Below are 19,257 nucleotides of genomic sequence, written 5' to 3' on the forward strand. Positions count from 1 at the left end.
GTGTATGTGCGCACACGTATGTGAGTGAGTGTGCGCATGCACACAAGAGACCAATAGTGAGGTAGAAACGTGTGTTTGTGGCAAGATGAGAATGTATTTTTTTGTTTATGGCAGAAAAAACATAAGAATCAGAAAAGAAGAAGTGTGTGTTGGTGTGTACTTGTGTGTTTGTGTGTGTGTGTATGTGTGTGTATGTGTGTGTGTATGTGTACATGCATGTGTTTGTTGGAAGTTGGCGAGGGACGGGGAGAAAGAGTGAGTGTGTGTGTCACGGGCAATCAGTGCCGGTGGCAGGTTCGCTCTCTAAAGCGCAGTGGTATCGCAGGGCCATTGTTGTTGCTCCTGTCAGAGCAGGCAGAGTCCGATGCAGGCCTGTGCAGCTCTGATAAGGAAAAGAGGATTCAGCTGGGCAGAGAGAGAGAGAGAGAGGGAGAGAGAGAAGGAGAAGGAGAGAATCACAGGAACTGAAGGAGAGTGGAGAGCCATATGGACTCATCTTCCACTTCCTCACATCCTCCAGTTCCACATGCACATGCACACACACACACACACACACACACACACACACACACACACACACACACACACACACACACACACACACTCACACCTGCTCTCACACACATTACCATGAGAGGAGTAGACTCAGAGATCAGAGATTATAGTGAGAGCAGATGATGCGAGCTTGATCAAGACCAAAATGGGAAAAACATTTTTTTTTACTCCCTTTCTCTCTCTTTCCCTCTCTCTCTTTCTCTCTTTTTTTGGCGCCAAGAGATACTTTATCGTCCAGACAGAGAAAAATTCATCTCTCGCATCCCCCCCGAAAAAATTCCTGCAAGGTCACAGTGACACTGTGCATTAAACATCGCCAGAGATGTACAAGACAAGACAATTGTATCTCAAGGATTAAGAAAAACAGACACAAGCAGACATACATACAGACATACAAATACAAACACACACTCACACATACATACATACATACATACATACAAACACACACACACACACACACACACACACACACACACACCTTGTGGTTGCTGTCACTCTATACCTGATCGGTGAGTTGTAGTGGAAGAGAGATTTTTAGGGTGGTCCTGTAAGCACAGGTCTCCAAAATAGAGAGATCAGGAGTGGGGCATCGCACGGTCGGGGGCAGCCTCTCCTCCCCCGCCCCCACCCCCTCCGACTCTCCTCACCTGCGCCAGCCTGAAGATGGATGCCACGGCAGGGTGGCAACCAACCCCCCCCCCCCCCCCTCCCCCAACCCCGTGCTGCAGAGCCCTGATAAGTCTCTATCCATCCCACCCCACACACCACCCGGACCCCCACGCTCTTCCGCTATCTTTCTCTCCTTTTAGCATCTCCTCCCATCCTCCTTCTCTCTCTCTCTCTCTCTCTCTCTCTCTCTCTCCCCTCTACCAAGGCCAAAGACAAAGCTCTGTCAAATCAGCCATGGATGGTAAGAGAGAGGGGGGCTCTGGGAGGGGCATGACAGAATTCAGCAGAAATGCAGACTTAGTGTGTATGAGTGTGTGTATGTGTGTGTGTGTGTGTGTGTGTGTGTGTGTGTGTAGGGGGGGGGCAGTCTGCTGTGATATTAAGCTAATGAGAGATAAGTGCTGTGATAAGATTCATAGGGAAGAAGTGTCTGGAGAGTGGTCACACACACACACTCACACACACACACACACACACACACACACACACACACACACACAAATCCTCAGTGGTGTGTGGGTACTAATTTGTCAAAGTGTCACTGCGGCGTATTTGGGCAAGAGAGATCAGGGTGAGATCCACTCTACTGCCGGCAGCCGTTGGGTGGAGGATGTTGTGACTGGAACTGGGCTCGAGTCCCTGGGCGATGTCCAGTCCATAATGCCCTACTGCCCTGGCAGGAAATTCCAAGACTGATCCGAATCCACGTTTATTTGTCTTTCCTAGTCTTTAGTAACAGTTTTGAGCTCATATCACAATATCAACCCCATAGACTGAATAAATAAGATCAACCTCATTTCACTATAACCTGTAGCTGTTGTTAATCCCTATTCCAAAACACAGCTGAAAGCTATTGATTTACTTCGTGAATTCAAACTATTCAGATGCAGGAAATGTGTGATCCATTTTAGGCTACTGAACTAGCAGGGTGTCAGTTGAATGTTGTAGAGCTACCAAGCAGCACAGTGGATTTATGTGTCCAGGGCTGAGTTGTAATACATCAGAAATATTGTACCACTTGTGGTTTGACTCAGAACAATAAGTCATTGTACCTGATGGGGATATGGTAGCTCACTGTCTCGCACACATGGATCTCTTTCATATTATTTCCTACACGCACACACACACACACACACACACACACACACACACACACACACACACACACACAACCACATACACACACACACACACACACACACACTGTTTAAAAAGAAATAATGCAGTCTTCCAACTCAAGAGAGAAGGCAAAGAATTATGGTGTCTGAAAATACGGTTCCTCAACCCCTGGGCCACACATCCCCAGTCACTTCCCCACAGTGCTGGGCGAGAGGAAAGTGTGTGTGTGTGTGTGTGTGTGTGTGTGTGTGTGTGTATCCCCTCCGTCTGTCCTTTTGAAACACACACCGATTCCTCACATTCCTGCCCAGGCTGCCTCAGGAAGCCGGCGAGGCGATGGAGCCGATAGTGACCGCGGCGCTGCACAATGCGCCCCAAAGATCGGCGTGCGCGAGCGCAGGGGGGGACGGTCTGACCGCTCCTCTCTGCCCCGGCCGGCTGTCAGGGTGCCCTCCTTTGGATTCCAGACTCCAGCCCCCTGGAAGAGAGAGATGGGATCAGGTGGAGGAACGCTGGAGGGGGGTGGAGGCGGTTGGAGGGGTGGGGGCGGTGGGTTAATCGCCAGAGAGAGACCATATAACAATGCACCCATTCAGGTTGAGGACTGTACGTACACACACACACACACACACACACACACACACACACACACACACACATACATACATACTCCTGTACAACCACCCACCCAATAGCTGTGACCCTTGCCATCTCATTCGGTCCTGTCCAAAAAACACTCACCCCTCTGTGCAAACCAGCCTCTGCCAACAGAGAACGATTCGACTGGCTTTGCCTTTCCCTTCAAACAAACAAAGTGTTCCTGCAGCTGCCTCAGTAGAACAAGGCGAAGTGTCAGTTGTTCCACTGGGAGTATATACATGAAGAATAAACATGCGGCCTGAAAATGATATTCTACGTTTCCTTGAATACATCTCAAAAAGAATTTAAGCAACACTAGGCCCCTTTCTTGCCTCTTCATTGTGATCCTTATGTATAGATGGAACAGATTTCTAACCATGCTGTCTTCTCTCTGTGCATCTGTGTGTGCGTGTGTGTGTGTGCGTGTGTGTGTGTGTGTGTCTGTGTGTGTGTTGACAGGTCCCTGTGGTGCTGAGCGGGGGTCCCAGATGGCTCTCGGACCTGAGTTGGCTGCCAGCCGAGGACAGCAAGAACAACTGCATCGTTTACAGCAAAGGTAGATTCTCTTTCAATTCTGTTGTTTTCTCCTTGCCTCTTCCCCCACCCCACCCCCAAAAAAACATGAATATAAGGATACGTTTTTTTTTTTTTTTTACAAATACATCCTATGGATCCTTTGGGGTGAAACCCTAGAATGGATGGGAACAGGAACCTGAATAGCGCTAATTTAGACTTCAGGTTTTGTGTTTCCTTAAGTTCTGCATGCATTGCACTCATTTTGACGAGAGGTCAATGGGTTACCTTTGGTCTGTGCAGCTGTTGGTGTGGAACTGTGACCGTAACATTAAGTTTCGCTCTATCTGTCTGTCTGCCATGCTAAATGCAGCCGTTGTTGTGTACCTGCTACTTTTAGTCCGCTCGAGCTTATGTGATGTGACACCTCTGACCTTCGCTCTTTTGAAATAGGCTGCTGTGATGTCAGATTTCGGGGGCCCATATTTGTTCAGCCGTTTCCTGCAATTGGAGGACAGAACTCGTCTCTGACTTCCTGTCTGCGAGAGTGACATTTCCCCCTCAGTCCCTTGACTGAGGCTTAACAGATTTATCTATTTACCGTCGCAAGTTCAACTGTGAACAGTTCTCTGAACATTATCCGGTATTAAATAAAGCTTAAAGGCGAACTCGTAACCACGTCACACACAAAAAAAAAATCCCCGCTATTATCAGCTATCTTGGCGCTAGACGCCAAAGTGAACTGAGACAGAAGAATAAACGAACATCTTAACAAATGTCGAGGTTCATTATCAGCGTATTCAAACAGTCCCGTGCCCTGAAGGAGTCTCCTAGTCGGCGACAGCAGCAGCGGAGCCCCCTGTGCGCGCGGTGGAGATTAGCTTTAATTAAAACACAACGCCGGGGCGAGCTGAATGGCTCTCAATGGAGAGCTCTTAATGAATCGGGGTTCACATTGGTAATTGATTGGGACGAGGCGGGAGGATATCAGGGGAGAGAACGCGGAGAACGAGACTGGGCGAGGCTCTCAGAACCAAGCGATGAACTCGGAGTTGTAATCGAAACAGCAAACTGCTGGCCAGTATCTTTTTACTTTTTATATATACATTTAGAAAACGCTTTTGAAGGTTGGATTTGGGAATGGAAGGCCTGTACAGATTAGTTCAGAATATGGTGACAAAGATTTGCCAAAAATTATGAAATTGTGGTCGGGGGAGAAAAAAGAAACCAGTAAGCGGTTTGATTCCCTTCTGGGACATTTTAAGAGAGAGACAGAGAGAAAGTGAGGAAAGAGAGAGAGAGAGAGAGAGAGAGAGAGAGAGAAGGAAGAAGAAGGGAGAGAGACAGGAAAAAGAGAGACAGAGTGTGATAGAGAGAGAGTGGAAGAGGGAGAGAGAAGACAGTAAAACTCTTAAGCATGTGTTTTATATGTGCTCTCCATGCTGTCAGGGAGCTTTGGGCTTATCTTGAGTGACTGTCAAGACTGGAAATGTCAAGCAAGAGGGAAGAAATATACGAGATTATTAAAGCCACTGGATGTTGTCGGGAGTGGTGAGGCGTCATAAATCCGAGTTTGATCACGGTGGATGTTTGGATCAGGAGGCGATGAGGCTTAAGACGGCACACTTGCACCGCTCAGGGAGCTGTGGCAGACCAGGTCGGGAGGGGGTGAGGGGTGAGGATGGGGTGAGGTTGAGGGTGGGGTGGGGTGGGATGTGTGGGGCAGCAGGCAGTCGGGATGGGGGTGTAAAATTGTGGTCATTAGATGGCGGAGACTTGTCTGGAGAGAAAGAGAGAGAGAGAGAGAGAGAGAGAGAGAGAGAGAAAAATCACATTTAGGATCTCTGTGTCAGTTCCTCTCTTTTCCTCCACTCTGTGTATTCCCCTCTCTTTCTGTCTCCCTCCATTGCTCCCTTTCCCTCTCTCTCCCTCTCTCTCTCTTTCTTGTGCTCCCTCACTATCTCCTCTCATCTTTTGATTGACGGACGGCTACTTGACAGCTCAGTGGGAGTCTGAGGCGGTGATGAAGTCTAATGGAACGGTGCACAGCTCCAGCAAGGTGAATCTGGGGACAAAGAGAGAGAGGGAGAGAGAGAGGAAGATGGGAAAAAAGAAATGCTAGGTTTACAACAGGAAGAAGGATTGTCGGTGGCTTATCTTCAGTATTTTCCCCTGCTAGATTAAGGTTAACTCTAGTTGAGCCGGACTGACTTGTTCCAGTATTGAAAGCGGTAAATGCGGTTTTATAGGTGATGGGACATGAATGCTCTCTCTATTATGAAGGAGGACCTGGCTTTGGAAAAAGTGTGGAAATGTATTTGTTTGTTTGTGTTTTTGGGGGGACGGGGGCGTTAAAGGTGCATGCTTAATAGACTCTTGACTTTGTGGAATGCACTAGCATTCTGTTTGAGGGTTGATCGCAACCTGTACAGGATCCCTACGAGACACGTCCTATGAGAGTCATCAGAAAAGTTGTCACTTTGTCTTAGCAGTACTCTTCTTCCACAAAGGCTCTTTTCCAAGGAACTAAATAAAACAAGTTATTTTCTTCTGCACCCTGAGGATACATGTTTGTTTTTCAGCTAAAGAAAAGGAAGAAAAAAAGCAGTGATTGTATAAAGAGGGATCTAGGGTCCTAGGTGGGGTAAGGTTGTTCTTTGAGCATGACTCCAGAGGGAGGGCTGTTTGATTCACACACACACTCACACACATACTGTATACATACACACACTCCCTCTCTCTCACACACACACACTCAAACAAACATATGTACGCATGGCAGTTGAATTCAGCAGAGACAAAGTTTAATTGAGTTTTCACATTGGCGTTGGGGGAATGGTGCTGGAACGTACCAATGCTGAGGTGTATAATCCTCCCTCTTGAGAGAAACTCTTTTTTTGTGTGGCATATCTCTCCTCCCCCTCCCTGTCCTTCTCACGTTCTCCCCTTCTCTCTCTATCGCTTCTTCTTCATCCCCTCTTTTCTTTCTATCCCCTTTTCTCTGAAGACAGGGGCTAAGTCATGGTGTAGCTGTCCCAAAGATAAAAGAGAGAGAGAGAGAGAGAGAGAGAGTGTGTGTGTGAAAAAAACATCCTTTCTTCTCCTTTCCTCCCCCTTCCCCAAAATAAAAACACCTCTCTTGTGGCTCTCACTGACACGGTACTTTCTAGATCAGGGGACAGTGTCTGACCCCCTTCCAGCTGGACGTGATCACTACCCCCAGCTGCCAGCCAATGAGCCTTAGCTCAGTCACCAGCATGACCACAATGATCATCATCATCATCATCATTATCATCACCGCTATCATCATCATCATCATCAACATCATCATCCTGAATGCCCTGGGGCTCCAAACGCACCCTCCACAAACCCGGGCAGGTCACCTCTCTTCCATGACCCAGCCTGCAACCAGCAGATCTGTGGGCCCTGATAATCAAACACATTTGCATGGCGTGTCAATCATGTGGCATTATCCCTCAGCAGGCCACCCTCCTATCACCCCCCCCCCCCCCCACGCCCGCTTGCTTCAATGCCGTCTTGTCATTGAGGAGCGTCTTTCTTCCTCTGCTCCTTTCTGGATGGGTAGAGGACGAAGAGGCACCCAGGGAGGAAAGATGGGAGATGCCTGAGCAGGAGCAGCTGCTGATTAACCATAATGATTATGCGTCCCCCCCCCCCCCCACACACCCCCCCCTAGAGTCCCACCGCCCTCATCACTACTATAAAAAAGAGAGAGAGAAAGGGAGAGAGAGAGAGGTAGAGAGAGAAAGAGGGAGGAATGGAGGGAGAGAGAAAACGTCATCTTTTCAATTGTCAAGGTGCGGTAACGTGACAATAACGATATTCCCTCGGCCGCTGACAGCGTCGCGCAGGGACCCAGCTGAGAGGGAGACGTAGTGGCGTTCGACGAGCGGCTTAATTGCACATCCCTGTATGCAAATGAGAGTATCGGTAATGGTGTTTGTGGCGACGGTGAAGGAGGAAGAGGAGGTGGTATGTGTGTGTGTGTGTGTGTGTTGAGGGGGTGGGGGGTGGGGGGGCTGGATGGTCCGTCAGAAGTGTTTCATGATTTTGAATGTTTCACATATGCCAGTCAGAGAGAAGGTGTGTGAGTGTATGTGTGTGTGTGTGTGTGTGTGTGTGTGTGTGTGTGTGTGTGTGTGTGTGTGTGAAGGGGGGTGTTGGGGTTGGGGGATAGTAAAAGATTCCTGCAATTGAATGTTTGGGTGCTTTCAAGCTTCCCACGGCACAGTGGCGCGACGGCCGTGTGAAAATTAGCATTTAAGGAGAGTGAGGTGTTTTTGTCATGGACTGGATGGTGAGGGGATTGGGGAGATGGGTAGAGGGTGTGTGTGGGGGGGGGGGGGGGATAGGCTGACGTTTCCATATTCATATTCCTCAGCAGCTGTTATCGCTTAAAAGGCTTTCTAATTACAACAACAAGACAAAAAACTCCTTGGATTCCGTCCAAACTTGCTAAATGATAAAATAAGCATTCATTCTTTCCCTCACCCTCTCTCTTCCTCACCCTCTCTCCCTCATTCTTTCTCTCCCTCTCTCTCTTAATCTCCACAAAGCACCTTGGAGTCTGCTCACCCAAATACATGCCAAATGCACAGGGAGAGTGCCATTCAGAGATGCAGGTGTCACACTTGATAAGAAACTTCTGGATTAAATATGCACCAGGCTAATGAGCAGCGCAGCTAGCCCGTGAGGGTGAAACCATGGGCAGAATTGTTCGCCCGCTGATAACATTCCACGCACTAAAAAAAAGAGAGGGAAAGAGAGAGAGAGAAAGGGATAGAGAGAGAGAGAGAGAAAGAGGGAGGAGGGGAGGAAGAAAAACAGCCAAATTCCATCATTTCATAAACAGCCGGGGCCTGTATCAGGAGAAGCGTCTGGACGGCCGTGTTAAGTGGGGAGACAGTGCTTTCCATTAGGGGGAAAGCTCCAGGGGCTTTGGGGGGTAGGGGTGGGGTGTGAGGGGGGTTGCGAGGGGGCGGCTCCGGCTCGAGGATGATAATGGGGGTTGAGGAAAGTGACAAATCTTCGCCTTTCTTGAGCTGCTCGGGGTCTGTGGGAGGGGAGCTCTGTGCCAGTGCCAAAGGAAGAGTGGAAAGGGCGGAGGGGTGGGGGTCCTCCTCTGCCAGTTTGTGCAGGAGAATCGTTTTTCGTTTTTCTGCTGCCGATTGAGTCTGCACTTCTCTCTTCCTCGTAATATCACTCAGGTGGTGGTTTACCACTAGGGCATTCCCCCCTAACACGAACCACTGCCCCCCCCCCAACACCCTGTCCGCTGTCCTCCTCAGCACTTGCTTCTGAACATCCCCTGAACACATCACGCTGTCTCTCATAGCATCCAAAAACACGTCTTTCTCTCTCTCTCTCAACTCAGCTCCGCACCCGCAAACTGTAGTGGCCAAACATTCTCTCACCAAGCGCCAACCCCTCTCTCTACAGATCTCTCTCTCTCTCTCTCTCTCTCTCTCTCTCTCTCTCTCTCTCTCTCTCTCTACGATCCAGACACATCTCTCTCGACTCCCAGTTCCACACTCGCAAACTGAATATTTATAGATCGGAACATTCTCTCGCCAACCTCGCGCGCGGTGACCTCTCTGTGTCTTTGCGCTCGACTCCAGAGGTCACTCAGCACTCAGGGCTTGAGAAGAGGAGCTGATTGAGTGGGGTGCGTGTACGCTGAGGGGCAGCGGGGGGCAGTGGGGGGCAGTGGCAGTGGCCGCGGAGGTGTGACGGAGGGAGCTGTGGGGACGATGCGGTGCGGAGTGGGGCAGGGGCAGGGGCAGGGGCAGGGAAGTGTCTCCTCTAAGAAGCTTAGTTCAGCCGGCCAGGGAAGGAGCTGGAGACTGACAGCAGCTGGTTATGTGCATCACTGGCTGTCAGGAAGTGATTCATTTTCTCTCTCTCTCTCTCTCTCCCTCTCTCTTTCTCTCTCTCCCTCTCTTTCTCTCTCTCTCTCTTTCTTTCTCTCTCTCTATCTCTCCTTTTTCTGTCTCTCTCATTCTCATTTCTTTGCTTGTATGAAGCCAAATGTAGAAAATTGGATACAGGTTTTTTTTGGCAGTGCTGTCATTGCTCTATGAAGTATTTCAATTTGATCAATGGGAGAGCCCTTGTCCCTTGGAAAATTTTGAAAATATTTTAAATGGCTGTGTGGGACTATGGTATTGTCTTGACTGAATCCACCATGGGGGTTTGGATTCGTTTGTGAAACTCCTCCACACACACAAACACGTACACACACAGACAAGCGTGCACACACGCACAGACTCACACACATGCACACGCACACAAACACTGTCCTCACAAATATTTACTCACTCATGGCTGTGATTGGTTCAAGCTTTCTTTCTCCCTCTTCCCACTCCCGTCTATACTCACATTGTCTCTATCTTTTACAATGACTCCATCTCCAACTATACACAGACACTACATAGGTAACTGATGGCCTGAACCTCTTGCACTCTCTCTCTCTCTCTCTTTCTCTTTCTCACACACACACACACACACATTTTTTCCAGGCACAAAATCTTTCATACAGCTCCCCCCACACACACAGTATAAACACTACCTATCCTCTCTCCCTGTTAAATCTCTACACTCACACACACACACACACACACACACACACACACACACACACACACACAACACACACACACACACACACACACACCACACACACACACACACACACCACACACACACATACACACACACACACACACACACACAAACACACACTCAGGCACTGCAGCGTTGGCTGGCACCAGCACACACACTCACACACACACACAGAGAGCGAGAGAGTCGGATTGCGTGGATTGATGCCACCACTCTCTCTCTCTCCCGTTCTGTTTGATGTGGGGCCGTGTGCAGGGATGAGTGAGGGCACAGGTGCAGGGCAGATGGCAAGCCACCGATACCTGGGGCGGGCACCGCGGCTCGCCAGCGAGGGCAGCTGTCGGAGGGAACAGGTCGTGCCCGCTCACGTGGGCCACCTCCGAGACGGGCACGGCGCCACGGCAGAGGTGGATCGGCTCGGCATCGCTCGGGTCAGGAGAGTGCTGGCTAGCCAGAGGGATGGATTTGGACAGTGCAAAGGGGCTTTGGAACTGCTTGGAGCAAACGAGGGGACATGAAATGCTGTGTGTTTTTGTAGTATGCTGCTGTCAAATTAATTTATATTTATATTAAGGGCATTGAATTTGATCAAATATTCATTTAATTGGAAGTGGTTTATAAAGTAAAGTCCAAAATCTATTGTAAAATCCATGATGAACAAATGATTCAATACACAAGTGCATTTTCAGTATAACAGAAAAGCCTATAGTGTAGTCTGAAATACAAAAACAATTAAGAAAAATATGTGCATATATAAGAAAAACTAAAAATATATACAAATGCATGATGTAAAGATGTGTAACATCTACTGAGCGTCTCTGGCTCTCATTGCTTAGAAACATCAAAGTGAGTGGTATCATAATTTAATAATGTACTGTATCATTATGTGTCATTTTATTGCACTACTAAATTAGCCTGCCACTCATTCTCATCCATATTGCAAAGTTAAGATTGTATCACCAATGGGAGGTTTGGATTTATTCCAAAATGATTATAGAGAAGCATCTCATCACTTGCCCTTTACCATATGGGATTGAGATAGCTTAAACATGGCATTATATGGCTGTACTATTTTAAAATGAACATGCCCACGTGCAAAGCAAAGGACTTGTGCCCAGTCACCGAGACATAAAAAGACACCTAGAGTGGAAACGACAAACGTCTTCCATCTGCAGGTGTGGAGCATTTAGTGTATGTGTGGAGAAAATATGTATTTAAAGTAGGTTTTGCAAATATGTGCAGAGTGCCAGCAACCCCCACAGTCATTCTCCTCTGATTAAACACTGCTTATCTTACAGGAAGGGTCCACAAAAGTGAGTGTGGAAGTGTGTGTGTGTGTGTGTTTCTGTCAGCGTGCATGTATTCATTCCTTAATGCAAACCGCTGGTGTCTATGATTCTGTGTATTGTGTAACAGATCCATCAGGTAGAGAGAGATAGGAAGAGGATCAATAATACTAAGAGGCTTAAAGTCTACTTAAAGACATAATCACTCAGAATCACAAGAGCACATGATTGCTTGAATATGGCATTCCATATCCATCCCAGGCCCCAGTAATTATCAGCAGATATTTCATGAGGCAGTAGTATTGTGCCTTCACATCAGAGTAATAATCACAAGGTGTAAATTTGAAGTCAATTTCTGTATTGATACAGGTATTTATGTATTCAATCTAATATGTCTTATGGGATAAGGATGATTAGGCTTGTTTTATTTACATTGTTCAAGTATTTTGATTGTAGTATTTTGGTTGTTTTCTATTTGGATGCAAACTACAGCTGGACACAGAAATTAACTTTCTCAAATTGCTAAATAATGTGTGTCACTGTTTTGGTTTGTTTGGTGGCTTGGTTTGATTCTATTGGTGAATACACAGTCAGTGTATCACACTGTACACTATTCATCCATTTCTTTCTCAGTTTGTTATTTAACTGAGCTTTTGGGAAGCTACAACATCACAGGACTCTCACTGTGCTGAATGGGGCACATACTGTCGTTATGATGTCGGTTGTAAACATTGTTGAGGCTGCCATCTTGTGGATGCTTGTGAACTGAGACAAGATCACTTCCTATGGACCGCACACGGTTTACGGTGAATGGGTCTGCTGAAGCTAGCAGGCTTAGCTGCAACACACACAATTTGAGTATCCCGTGTTCTTGTTAGAGAAATGTTCCCAAAAGTAAAGTTTTGGCTCATCTGTTTTTTCCCCTTTCTTTTCTTCTGTCTTTTCTTCTCATTTTCTACTTTGTGGTCTTTTGTGAGGGGGCTGAAAATCTCCAACTCTGTGTTTTCTTTTCTGCTCTGTTGAGTCAGAAACTCGTTGACTGATCCAAATATTTGCTATGATTCACAGAGAGAGAGAGAGAGAGAGAAAGGAGAGAGGGCAAGAGGAAGAAAATGAGAGCGAGAGAGAGAGTGAGAGAGAGAAAGAGAAGGTGGGAGAGAGATGGAGAAAGAATGAGAGAGAGAAGGCGGAAAAGAGGAAGAGAAAAGGAGAGAGAGGGATGCTTTTTGTTTACTCATTTCTTTGTCTTCTCTGCAGTGTGCCTTGCCAAAGCAAACACTTTTTGAGCCAATTGCTCTTGGTCCATTGCCAGGATTTAAATAGCCTTGTTACAAGAACAGAAAATAAGTTAAATGCCTGTTTCCTAATAGGCTAAATGCAAGCAAGCAAACACAATAATTTGAATATCATTTTGGTGAAAATGTATTATTTTAATGGTGGCCCTCAACAAAATTAGAGTTAAAGTAATGTTCTCAGAGTTGCACAGAATTCCATAGATAACTATCGAGAAATTAAGTCTTATTTTTAAGTGTCAGATGGTTGGCATGCCCCCACCTCCCCCTCTATATATGTCCATTACATTTCATTCTCAGAATGTTCATCACAGCCCCCATAGCCATCCTTTCATCCTTTTGACAAACTGACAGTCTCTTAACACCTTTTTTAAAGTCATAAGTGAACCTTATTTTCATTGTCCAACTCGCCAATTAAACAATGTCCTAATTCTAGCGTTTAGTGCCAGCGTATCATGGCTTTGGCTGTTATCGCGTGCGCCAGACTTTTGTAAATAGTCATATTAAAAACTTTAATCCCCTCAATGGAAGATGAAGAGCAGACGGAGTGCCTGTCATGTAAAGAGATAAATGTTATCTTCGGCACAAAGCTTTCCTCCTTCTTTTTACCCCTCTAATGAGTTTGTTCTTTAGGACTGCAGTGGAATGTTTCATCCGCAGTGCCGCGACTCAGATAAAAAAACGCAGGACTTTTATCCGAGATGGCCATTTCAGGGACGGGGTAAACACGCCGTAACACTGTAGTGGAACAGGTCTTTTTGTCTGGCTCCACAGAGCTTCAAAGAATACATAGCGCTCTAATACGTAAACAGGCCTATGTGCGCTCTCGCGGACGTAACTATGAAAAGCACAAATAATGTTGGCTGTGAAGCCATGAAAATATAAACTAGTTAAATAAATTGAATTGTGTGATCCTTACATGAAGGTTGGAAGCATGTTGCTTTATATTACAATGGCGTTTCACTGTGTGTCTTAGAAATAGCTGACACTCGCTTTGGCTGGATGTTTTGTAAATAAAAAAATCAGTACATGCACTTTAAAACTCTAAAACAATGACAGGTGCTGCTTGTTGTATCAAATGAATAGGATTGTGCTGAATTCAGTTAATCTTCTATAGTTCACAGTTTGAATTCATGTACATTTCCCAGCAGTAGAAAAAATATAAGCTGTGTAGAATGTACTTTGACAAAAAACATTCTTGTTCTGTGTTTTAGAAGTACATAGTAGCAGCAGGTCTTACAGACTTTTAATTTTTACGTGCAAAACATATTGCACCAAACATATTGCACATTAATTTTTTAAGGCATCTACTGTAAGGCTTCTATGACTACCAGTACTACTTCAATTGCTGCTACTATTAATAGTAATAATAGTAATAAAATGTTACATGTCTCACAAAATCACATCTTTCTTTCTTAGGTGGCCAGCTCTGGTGCACTACAACCAAGCCTCTGCTGGAGCTTGAGATGCTGCAGGCCTCCACGGTGGACATCTCCTTACAGCCATATGCATCCGGCCAGGCCCCCGCCAGCGAGGGGATGTACCCCGCGCGTCTGCTGGACTCCATCCAGCTCCTTCCCCAGCAGGCCGCCATGGCCTCCATCCTCCCAAACGCCATTGTGAACAGTGAGTTAACGCTATCAGCCGCGCAGACACATCGGAGACTCCTCTGATTAACGCAGGATGTCATGGAGCCTGACACTCACGGAGGGGGGTTGGTCGGTGGGACTTTAAAAGCGGGGAAATCCGTGTCACATAGCCATCTCAGCTTGGACGCGGCGTGTTTGGCGAGGATAAGGGAGTTACAGAGGGGCTTCTGACTGACCTTCAGTCCCTGTCGAAATTAAATATTTACACTCGCTGATTTTGTGTTTTATGTCTTTCCTAATCGTAATGACACTAATGTGATTTGAACAACAAGCACACCGTCAGTCTTTGATGAGGGTCTGTCGGGGTCAGGTCACCTTGGTTTTCGCATGCTGCTACAGCGCTAAATTAAAGATGGCTGGTTTGGCTCTATGCCCAAAACTGTCCACTGGAACATCACAAAAGACGATGCAAGTGTTTGTTTGCTGATGCAATATCAAGTCCACATTAGTGTGTGAATTAAACAAATATTTAAGTACTCTGGTTGTGTCCACTCATATCCCTTACCTATGCCTGCAGAGGACACCATCCCCTTTATTTAAGTATACTGATTGTGTCTGCTCATATCCCATACCGATCCTCTGCAGAGGACATCTTTGCCTGTATTTAAGTACACTGATCGTGTCCACTCATACCCCTCTCCCTGTCCCCTGCAGAGGACATTTTCCCTTGCAAGGCGTGTGGAATCTGGTTCCGCAGCGAGAGGAACCTGCAGGCTCACCTCATGTACTACTGCAGCGGGCGTCAGAGGGACGCCGACACCATGGTGGCAGAGAGGAACAACAAGAACGGCAGCCATGCCAACTCCCGCGCCTGCCCCTTCCCACAATGCAACATGAGCTTCCCTGGCACCAATGCCCTGGAGATGCATTTGCTCACTCATAGTAAGTCACAGACCTACACCAGATATGGGTTCACAAATTGATATAACACAATAAAACAATAAGCTTAAAGTATACTGTGTTGTTTTGCTTTTATACATTCTATTTTATACATTTATATCCTTTGTTACTCTCAACTCAATATAGAGTAATGGGTCAGTACATTAAGAAAGCTCTAATAGTACTTTGCACTTTGGTAAGTAATAAAGCTGTTTGCAGAAAATAATCTGCATAATTATTAAGACAAATAGGAGCGGAGGTTTGCCAGTAGAATTTGTCAAGTCAAGTCAACTTTATTTATATAGCGCATTTCATACACAGAGGTCATTCAATGTGCTTAACAAATACATATACATAATACAAATACATAAACAAAATGTACTAAATTACATTACTTGTAAAATAACTTGAGCTTTGGCCATCCTTTAAATATAGTACATCCTGTCTTATCTTTCAGCTACCCGGTCAGAAGACCCTGTGTCCACTGGCGCTGGCCTGAAATGCACGATCTGCAGCCACACGGCAGACACTCTCATGAGCCTCCAGCAGCATATCCTGTCTCACCTGTCCCAGGTGGGCCTCAGGTGTGACCACTGCAACTTCTGCTTCCAGACTCCCACCGAGCTCGCCAGGCACCAGGACATGCATGGCCACGGCGGCGTGAAGACTCCCCGGGAGGGAGATGCCCGCGCCGCCTCCATCGGCAGCACGGGCAGCCCGCAGGCCGGCCACAAACCGGACCATCCGTTCAGGAAAGAGGCCCGTCAGAGTCCAGCTCAAAGCAAAGAGGCCAACGCTGGCACGGACTCCAGTTGCACAGAGCGAGAACAATCCACCCTGAAGACTGAGGGCAACTCGGGAAGCCAGACTGGTTTCTCCTACGCAAGGGTGAAGTCCGAGCCGTCCAGTCCCCGACAGGCGTCGTCCCCCGTCCAGCCGAACATCACGCCTGCCTTCCCCATGGGGCCCTTTGTGCCACATGTTCCTTTCCCACAAGACATCACCGCAGCGCCGCAGGCCTCGGAGATCCTGGCGAAAATGTCTGAGCTCGTCCACCGCAGGTTGCGTCACGGAGGCGGCAACTACCCTCCGATGGTGTACAGCAATCTTGTGCCGAAAGGAGCCACGTGCTTTGAGTGCAACATCACCTTCAGCAACCTGGACAACTACCTAGTCCACAAGAAGCACTACTGCAATAGCCGCTGGCAGCAGGTGACGAAGCAACACGAGTACGGCAATCTCCTGGATCAAGTCTCAGACGCTGGTAGTCCAAGGAACGGGAGCAGCCTGGCCAGTATGCTGAACGCCCATCCTCCCGAGCTGAAAGGTCACCAAGTAGATCCCACCCGACTGCCCACATCAATGTTTGACCCTTTCCAGGTCGGGGGAAAGCTGCCAGATGACCACTCACCTCAAGCTAAAAAGGCCTCCACTCCAACTGGTGCAGAGGAGAGGCCGAATGGCATTCAGGCAGACTTGAAAAGCCCCAAAATATCTCCAGTGGAAAACGAACTGGACCCGAACCACGGGACCACGTGCGCAGCCTGCAACATCACATTTAGCCGACAAGAGACATACATGGTACATAAGCAGTACTACTGCGCCACCAGGCATGACCCACCTATGAAGCGCGCCAATGCCATGAAAGGCCCTGCGGCTCAGAAATCAGTGCGGGCACGTAAGAGGAGAAAGGCTTACGAAATGACCACGCCCGACCAGGACCACATGCCACCCATGCCACCGCCACCTTTCCTTGGCATCCCCACACTTGGCGGACCTTGTATCACCCAGCAGGCAATGGACACTTTCCGAGATCAGTTCCATATGAGGTACAACATCTATCAGAGTATGGTTCCAAAACACCCAGAAGCATCGCTCACGGTCACTAAATCCGCCCTGGTCTCTAAGTGCAACGCTATTACCAAGGAGGAACTTGATGTGCCAATAGATCTAAGTAAGAAATGCCTGCCACAGTTTAACAAGCTCTCACAGTCCCCCACGAGTCTCATGGATTACCACGAGTGTTCGGTTTGCAAGATCAGCTTCAACAAAGTGGAGGACTATCTCGCCCACAAACAAAACTTCTGTCCCGGTACAACTGTGGACAGCAAGCTACTGCTAGACATTAAAAAGGAAAGTTGCAATCCAGACATAAGCACTAAGAGCGTCGAGCCATACAACAAAACTGGCTCTCCTGACATCAAAGCCCAGAATGCCCTTGTCCACCCTGTCAAAGCTGGGGTGCCATCTAATGAGAACGTCCCAGTGAAGGAAGAGACTAAGGACACATTCATGTCCACTGGTGGCTATCCAGGGATGATTAAGAAGATGCGGACGGACGAACAGATCTGGCCCTATTACGAAATCAAAGCTGCGGACTACGCCACCGGGATGCTGATGATGCCGAATGATCAGAGAGAGCACAGAAAGAGTCCGAACGAAGGCAGCGAAGGGGAGAAAGACCAGCCCGTTCCCGACCAGACCCAAAACCCGCTGCCCAAAAACAAGAGCAAGACGCTTGATGTGAACGGCTACCATAAAACAGAGGAAAAACCCGCAGACGTCGGGAAGCCAAGTAGCTCACCACCTCGGGAGGAGCCTTCTTCTACGTCTAACCCAGAGAGCCCTGTCCATCCCAAGGAGGAGAGCTCATCCCCTCTCCACATGTCCAAGACAGAAGAGGGGCCCCCGGCTGCAAAGAGGGGTGCAAACGGATCAATCGCTTCGGGCAATGTGAAGTATTGTCGCCCCTGTGACATACAATTCAACAACCTGTCAAATTTTATTACGCACAAGAAGTTCTACTGCTCGTCTCACACGGCTGAACATGTGAAATAACTTTTCAAAAGCACTGACTTGTGACCCTTCTCCCCACTGGTTTACATGAAACACAGCTGATGGACAATCAACAAAAGCATCTCTCATTCAATAAGTTCAAAAAAATGAAATGACAAAAAAATATGTTTGTTGAAAGAGTATTTGTGTGTATTTTTGTTCTCGCCTTTTGTGATGTATTTATTTATTTTAAAGAATGTTTCCAGTATTAATTACTCATTTAATGAGGTTTCTAGAAAAGATCTTTGTAACATCCAAAACAAAGTCCCACAGATAAATAAGTTATTGAGAATGGAAAATGTAACTGAAAAACACATGACACATGATGATTACAGCTCTGCTGTCTTTTCCACAGAAAGACAACACAGGTTTGCTATATTTTTACAACATGAATACTGGTAATATATCTTTGATTTGGGAATGATAGTAAATACTTGATATTATGATTAAAAAAAGATTTTCTCTACTTTTGTGACTGTTCTAGTTCATGTTGTTTATTTAAACTTGAAAATGTTTTGCTCATGCAAGACATTAATATACCTTTATGTGCGTTTGCTGATTTGTCAACCTTTTTTGTAAATCGTTGCTTTTAAGGCAATACTTTTATGAAGATGAACAATTTTTAAGGCCGTATCTTGAAGAAGAGACTATGGTTGTTGACTGGAAGAAGTTGACTGGAAAAAATCTTTACTTCTACTGTTAAGCCAGTGGGTTCTTGTATGGAAGAAATGTTTTTGTTTGTATTCAAGGTCCTTAAATGCAGGAGAAAAATATGTTGTTGAAAATGTGTTGCTATGCATGTTCATGTATGGAATGAAATTCCAGAAATGTTGGACATTTTATTTTATTTTATTTTATTTCTTGTGGTGTCCAAATTAAAGATCTGATCTCAGGACTGTGTTGTCATGGTGCAATATGTATCTAACCATATAAACACACAGATTTATTTTCATCTTGCTGTATAAATAATAAACAAGTAGCGAGAGGCTTCCTTAACATTTTGACATTGATGATGCATAATGCAGATTTAAGTAAATGCATTTTTGTTGATGAATTAACGTGGTACTTCTGAATAAAGCAGGGTGTATTGCTCCACCTAGTGACTGTTCAAACCTGTCAAACAATTTGCTGGACCAGCTAAGTGGTGGGCCTACACTCTGCTATTATAATCCCATA

At 46.6% G+C, this 19,257-nt stretch overlaps 1 protein-coding gene across 1 annotated transcript in view; it reads left to right on the plus strand.

The window, feature by feature from the left end:
• The window catches only part of zfpm2b (zinc finger protein, FOG family member 2b), a 26,325-nt gene extending 8,049 nt beyond the window's left edge, over positions 1-18,276 (plus strand). Inside the window, exons 4-7 of the mRNA XM_076301935.1 lie at positions 3,445-3,541; positions 14,138-14,344; positions 15,022-15,249; positions 15,704-18,276. Coding sequence (XP_076158050.1) covers positions 3,445-3,541; positions 14,138-14,344; positions 15,022-15,249; positions 15,704-18,084 — 2,913 coding nt within the window. The 3' untranslated portion in view covers positions 18,085-18,276. The remainder of the gene's footprint in view (positions 1-3,444; positions 3,542-14,137; positions 14,345-15,021; positions 15,250-15,703) is intronic.
• The last annotated feature ends 981 nt before the right edge of the window (positions 18,277-19,257 follow it).

The sequence above is a fragment of the Alosa pseudoharengus genome, unplaced genomic scaffold, assembly GCF_046254945.1.
Source record: "Alosa pseudoharengus isolate Yale_2024_CS ecotype anadromous, Long Island Sound unplaced genomic scaffold, YU_APseudo_1.1 YU_APseudo_1.1_scf_23, whole genome shotgun sequence".
Taxonomy (NCBI): domain Eukaryota; kingdom Metazoa; phylum Chordata; class Actinopteri; order Clupeiformes; family Clupeidae; genus Alosa; species Alosa pseudoharengus.